This window comes from Bos indicus, chromosome 1 (assembly GCF_029378745.1).
Source record: "Bos indicus isolate NIAB-ARS_2022 breed Sahiwal x Tharparkar chromosome 1, NIAB-ARS_B.indTharparkar_mat_pri_1.0, whole genome shotgun sequence".
In the NCBI taxonomy this organism is placed as follows: Eukaryota; Metazoa; Chordata; class Mammalia; order Artiodactyla; family Bovidae; genus Bos; species Bos indicus.
In genome coordinates this window covers 77,950,526-77,957,592 of record NC_091760.1, presented here as the reverse complement: position 1 = coordinate 77,957,592, position 7,067 = coordinate 77,950,526, and the positions used below count along the sequence as shown (strand labels likewise).

Sequence of the window (7,067 nt, the reverse complement as noted above, 5' to 3'; positions counted from 1 at the left end):
AGGATGCTGCCCTGGGCCAGGATTCTCGTACAAGTCAATTCAGAAGCCCCAGCTCTTCCTGCTTGAATTCTGCAACCACACAATCATTTTGTCAACTTCTGAGCCTCAGTTTCCTCCCAGACAGAAAGACAGAATTGAATTGCAATTTCTACAGCCTCCTTTAGCTCTGAAAACTTAAGAAATTCTAATGAGCTTTCCCATCCTTCTACACAAGGGGCCAGACATCACATAGAAAGTGATTTCTAAGCTCAGTACTCTAAAAAATCATCTGATGACACTCCCTAATATTTGAATGAAATTATGCATGGTTTGATGTGAGGCAGATTAGAACACAAATGCCTGAGTGTCTACGTGATGTCCCAAGTACAGAACCCAACCCTGGTAGCCTGCACAACAGGAATAACAGCTCTGTGTTGTCAGGGATGGTACAAGATGGGGATTTACCATGACGCCCATCTCCTGAGGCCTCTGCTCACTTCCTGCGGGACTGAAAGGCAGACTTGGTCCTGGAGTCCTGGCCTCTCCCAGAGCACCGGGAGCACCCAGGAAGCAAGGACTGCATTGAGCCAAAGATGGTTTTCTTTGTTGATGCCTTGTTGCCAGAAAACAGAAATTAGATCCTTGGCCAGAACCTCCTATTAGCAAATCTGAGCGTCAGCAAACATTTCTCAGTAAAGGAGCAGACAAATAGCAACCTCCTGTTCCAAAGCTTAGGGAATTTCAGACCTAAAATTAGGTTCCGGGTTTTAAAATCACATACACACACAATGAACCCATACACAATTCTCCAAATGTTAGTAGAAGTAAATTTGGTATTTGTGAATGTTTCTAAAATCAGAGTTTTAGGTTTGTTTTCTTTTGACTTTGTTTTGTATTTAGATCAAGAGGGACGGTTTCTGGGAACAATTACTGGCAATGATGTCATTTTCAGAGGAGACTGAAGCCCAGAAAGGGAATGAGACTAGCTCCGGGTCACACAGCACAGCATATTTGATCGGGATGGGATTATAATCTAATGCTCTTTCCACTCCCCCAACCAGAGGGTTGGGTGAAAAACAGATGGCACACAAATCATTATGACTCAATTTTTCAGTCTCAAAGGATGAATGTTCTTACCACTACCCAAGATCATAAATGGCAGAAAGTTACTGTGATTTTTATCAATTTTTTAATAATGATTGAATATATTGTTGCTATTTTTAAAAAGTATTTATTTGGCTGTGCCAGGTCTTCATTACAGCGGGTGGGATCTTTGATTTTCACTGCAGTATGTTGCAGACTTTCTTGAAGAACTCTTAGTGCAGGATCTTAGTTGCAACATGTGGGATCTAGCTCCCTGACCAGGGATGGAACTTGGGTCTGCTGCATTGGGAGCAGTCTTAGCCCCGAACCACCAGATAAGTCCCTAGAAAATGTTTTTATCTGTTGGTTCTCTTAAGGGCTACAGCCTCTACCACTGCCCATCAAAGAGTCAGGTGATCTCCCCTGGCTTAGTGGAGCAGACTCTCTCGGCTAGAATAACCCCATTCCCCACCCCCGCAAAACACTGTCTTGGTAGTATTTTCCTTAGAACCAGCATCAAGGACCCCAGATATTCTCTGGATTAACATCTTTTTGCTAACCATCCCTGTTTCTTCAGAAGGAATGCTCATACCTTCCTTGCAGCCCCAAGCCCCTGCCAACAAAATGAACCATGATCCAATATTATCCCTGGGTGGTCCCCAAAGCTCCTGTTTGGATTACCTGGAGATAAACCAAACATTTGGGAGAAGAAAAACAAATGCTGGATATTAAAACAAGCCTCCCTTTATTAAACAAATCAGATACAAACACTAAAATCCATGAGCTGGAGAGCACCATAGGTGGGGGAAGGGGTAGGAGGGGCTCAAAATACACTCAGATGAAGAGTGGAATCAACCAGAAATCCATTTTTCCTCCCTGAAGAACAAAACATCCTTCTCTCGGGCAGTGTAGCCATGGTGCCCACATTCAGGTGGGATTAAAGATTTTCTTCCAGAATCGCTGGGATGAAGAACCATTCTACTTCAACCCTTGAAAAACACTTTTTAAAGACAACACTCCTAGGGCAGTCCTTTCTGGACTAGCACATAGTGGAGGGTGAATCAAAGCTTCCAGTGTAAGGGTGCTCTATGCGAAAAACACCAGAGTCAAAAACTCCACCCAGGCCTGGGAAGGCTGACCCCTCCGTCTCACAGTCTTCATCAGAGCTGTCCCTTTGCAGAGCCTGGGGGGCCCTCAGGGCAGTGACTTGAAGCAGTTCTGACCTCACCATGGACCCTTCAGAGTCACAGCCATCAGCTCTGGGAAAGACAGTGGCTGAAAGTCACAGAGCCAGAAAGGCCTTCTGAGTCCGATCACATTCTAACTTTAGATCTGGGCATGCATAGGAGTTGTTGTTTCGCCAGGAATGGACTTATTCTTTCTGCTTGAATTTTAGGATCTGCAGCAAATGAAGTCTGTGTGTGTGTGTGTGTGTGTGTGTGTGTGTGTGTGTGTGTGTGCGCGCGCGCGCGCGCACATGCGCACGCACAGTGGGGAAGGGGTGACTGGGCTTTGAAAGACAATCTGCTGAGAAAACCAAGACAGACAGACAGACTGAGGCAAAGAAAGCATCCTTAGGCACAGAAGGGAGATTTGCTGATTCATATTAACCTGTTAATTTATACCGTGGCTCTGTACAAAAATAAAAAAGTTCTCATAAGATTAACAATTTAAATAAATATTTGATAGAGACTCTTTTTCTCATTTTTATAGCTCATCTTTGGGATTGATATTCAGTTCGTGCTTCCCTTGCTGTTCTTGATCCAGGATTGCGATCACTTCATCCGCCTGTATTCGCTCCTGTAAAAAAAGACAATATAAACATTGCTGTTACAAGTGATGCCAGTGCCAGATGCTCCCCCAACATTTCCAGGTATCATCTGTACATGAATGGATGCTAAATCCAGCTAAAGATGTAGCCTCATTCTATCCCTATCCAGGTGCCTTCTCCTGACTTCCCTGTATACTCAGCAATTACCTTCCAAGACTACTCTCTTGTCAAGAAATCTTATATAGTCAACTGCAACTTCCATTTCTAACTTGTGGTCCCACAGACATCTCCAACTCAGTTCTCCAGCTCAGTTGTCAAGCTGAATTCTACAGCTTCTCCCCTGCAGAGCTACTCTGTTCTCTTCACAGAATTCCTCTCTCAGTAAAGACCATCACGACTTCCACATTCACCCCAAAGCCTGATGATAGTTTCTTGGATCTGATATACCACCGAGTCCTCTCTGTTCTGCCCCTTGTTTCTGACCCTTTCTTTTCAGTGCACGTACTGTTGCCTTAGAGGGACCAGAGATCAAATTGCCAGCATCCGCTGGATCATTGAAAAAGCAAGAGAGTTCCAGAAAAAACATCTATTTCTGCTTTATTGACTATGCCAAAGCCTTTGACTATGTGGATCACAATAAACTGTGGAAATATCTGAAAGAGATGGGAATACCAGACCACCTGACCTGCCTCTTGAGAAACCTGTATGCAGGTCAGGAAACAACAGTTAGAACTGGACATAGAACAACAGACTGGTTCCAAATAGGAAAAGGAGTACGTCAAGGCTGTATATTGTCACCCTGCTTATTTAACGTATATGCAGAGTACATCATGAGAAACACTGGGCTGGAAGAAGCACAAGCTGGAATCAAGATTGCTGGGAGAAATATCAATAACCTCAGATATGCAGATGACACCACCCTTATGGCAGAAAGTGAAGAGAAACTCAAAAGCCTCTTGATGAAAGTGAAAGAGGAGAGTAAAAAGTTGGCTTAAAGCTCAACATTCAGAAAACGAAGATCATGGCATCTGGTCCCATCACTTCATGGGAAATAGATGGGGAAACAGTGGAAACATTGTCAGACTTTATATTTTGGGCTCCAGAATCACTGCAACTTCCATTTCTAACTTGTGGTCCCACAGACATCTCCAACTCAGTTCTCCAGCTCAGTTGTCAAGCTGAATTCTACAGCTTCTCCCCTGCAGAGCTACTCTGTTCTCTTCACAGAATTCCTCTCTCAGTAAAGACCATCACGACTTCCACATTCACCCCAAAGCCTGATGATAGTTTCTTGGATCTGATATACCACCGAGTCCTCTCTGTTCTGCCCCTTGTTTCTGACCCTTTCTTTTCAGTGCACGTACTGTTGCCTTAGAGGGACCAGAGATCAAATTGCCAGCAGATGGTGACTGCAGCCATGAAATTAAAAGACACTTACTCCTTGGAAGGAAAGTTATGACCAACCTAGATAGCATATTCAAAAGCAGAGACATTTCTTTGCCAACAAAGGTCCGTCTAGTCAAGGCTATGGTTTTTCCAGTAGTCATGTATGGATGTGAGAGTTGGAGTGTGAAGAAAGCTGAGCGCCGAAGAATTGATGCTTTTGAACTGTGGTGTTGGAGAAGACTCCTGAGAGTCCTTTGGACTGCAAGGAGATCCAACCAGTCCATCCTAAAGGAGACCAGTCCTGGGTGTTCATTGGAAGGACTGATATTGAAGCTAAAAACTCCAGTACTTTGGCCACCTGATGTGAAGAGCTGACTCATTGGAAAAGAACCTGATGCTGGGAGGGATTGAGGGCAGGAGGAGAAGGGGACGACAGAGGATGAGATGGCTGGATGGCATCACTGACTTGATGGACATGAGTTTGAATAGACTCTGGGAGCTGGTGATGGACAGGGAGGCCTGGTGTGCTGCAGTCCATGGGGTCATAGAGTTGGACACAACTGAGCGACTGAACTGAACTGAACTGTTACCTTAGTTTAGGCCAGTGTTTCTCAAGCGTGGCCCTGCTGACATTTTAGAGCAAATAATAACTCTTTGTTGGTGGGGGGTGGAGAGGTGTCCTGTGCATTGAGGGTATTTAGCAGCATCTCTGGCTCTGCCTACTGCAGGTAGCCAGTGGCAACCAAGTCCAAGTTGTGACAACCAAAAAAAAAACTCTAAATGTTGCCAATTGCACAGCGGCAGGAAAAATCGCTCCTGCTTGAGGACCCTGTTGTCTCTTAACTTAATTGCTGTGGTAGCTTTCAAACTGATCTGTGTCACATCCCCTCCCACACGCTCCTGTTGGACCCTCTGCACTGGAATCATGGCCACTTGCCTTTCCAGCTCACTGCTCACAGCCCTTGCATGGGTTCCATTGCTGGACGCTCTGGGTCCACCTTTCTTGATGTGCTTGTAAGGACTTGGACTTCTCTTTCTTCTTCAGTTCACCTTGTCTTCTCCTTTCACCTTGCCTTACACTCCACCTTCCTGACTTACCTTGAGATCTCTGGATACCGCGCTTTGCGAAGGCCTTCCTCATCCTAGTCTAGGTTGAGTGTCCCTAGGATTTAAGCACTGCTTCCATCACGTCCTGTGTTTCTCTTACTGCTCCCCCACCATTGACCCAGCTGGCCTACTTCCAAATGACATCTCCAGTTCCCCACATCTTTTCACCTTCTTTTCTATGACGCTGGTCTATGATATGTTAGCTACGGCAGTCTTTCCTATCTTGTAATTCTCAGGATCGGGGGAGGCAGGGGAAAGGGGAAGGGACATGGCTTCTTTCCCATTGGGCAGGTCAAAAATTTTGTTCGGATCTTTTTCTATGCCTTTTTACAGAATACATTGGAAGAGAATTCATATTTCCTGAACAACTCATCAAGTCTAACTGCTGCCTGTTCTGTGTTCTCCCTTCAGCCCATTCTCTACCTCACATACCATGTTCTGGTCACCTTGGCTTTCTTTGCTTCTTGACCATTCTGTGCTCCTTCTTATCTTTGGGCCTTTGCAACCTCTTCTCCCCTGGAACACTCCTCCCAAGACCTTTATCACTGTTGGCTTCTTCCTTTCTTTGGCTGGAGAGGCCTCTCACACTTTGCTACCCCCTCCTTTTTACTTTAAAATCAGTTGTCTTATTTTCTTTCCCATACATACCTTCTCACTACCTGGAAATCCTTCAACTGTTTATTCTTTATTTATGTGCTGTCTTTTTCCACTAGAAGTTAAGCTCCATGAAAACAGGGGATCTTGTCATTTGGGGGGCACTGCTCTATTTTCTGTGCCCAGAAAAGCAACTAACATTTAGCAGGACGGCTCAGTGGTAAAGAATTGGCCTGCGATGCAGGAGACACAGGAGACACAGGTCCTATCCCTGGTTTGGGAAGACCCCCTGGAGGAGGACATGTCAACCCATTCCAGTATTTTTGCCTGGAGAACCCCATGGACACAAGAGCCTGGCGGGCTATAGTCCACAGGGTCGCAAAGAGTCAGACATGTCTGAGTGACTGAACACAGCACAGCACAGTATAACAGTTGATGAATAAATACATGGGTAGATGTCTAACATGCCCAAAATGTCTCTCCCTTAAGAAATCGTGTTCATCCTTTAAGGCTCCTATTAAATGCCATCTCCTCCATGAAACCTTCGCTGGCTCCCTCTTTCTGTCCCATGAACACCATGCATTTTTGGCTCTAATAATTCTTGCTGAATTTTGCCTTGTGTTTTAATTACTCAGGTCCCTGTATTGTCTCTTCACTTTGACTTCAAGTTCCCTGAAAATAAAAGTTATGCCCATTTGTATCTCCTATAGGTAGTCCCCAGCACAGTTCCCAGCATAGTAAGTTATACAAAGAACTTGATTATTTTATGCCTTGATAATAAAATCCCCTTTATTTAAGAGTTTATAATTGAGTGTAATGTTGACAAGGACCAGATATACTAAATAACAGAAAACTAAACAGTTGTCATAATGTCCAAATAAAACACGTGAGTGTGTGTGTGTATGCTCAGTCGTGTCCGACTCTTTGCGACCCCATGGACTATAGACTGCCAGGCTTCTCTGTCCATGGGATTTCCCAGGCAAGAATACTGGAGTGGGTTGCCATTTCCTCCTCCATGGGGTCTTCCCAACCCAGGGATTGAAACTGCATCTCCTGTGTCTCCTGCATTGTAGGCAGATACTTAACTTCTGAGCCACTAGCGAAGCCCCTACATGAGTACTGCTTTATTAATGCAGGGAAAACACCT

The 7,067-nt window shown here is 44.8% G+C and overlaps 1 protein-coding gene across 1 annotated transcript in view; it reads right to left on the bottom strand.

Moving 5' to 3' along the window:
• Positions 1-1,790: 1,790 nt before the first annotated feature.
• P3H2 (prolyl 3-hydroxylase 2) overlaps positions 1,791-7,067 on the bottom strand; it is a 179,382-nt gene continuing 174,105 nt past the window's right edge. Inside the window, exon 15 of the mRNA XM_019958189.2 lies at positions 1,791-2,862. Within this exon, the coding sequence (XP_019813748.2) occupies positions 2,770-2,862 (93 nt within the window). The 3' untranslated portion in view covers positions 1,791-2,769. The remainder of the gene's footprint in view (positions 2,863-7,067) is intronic.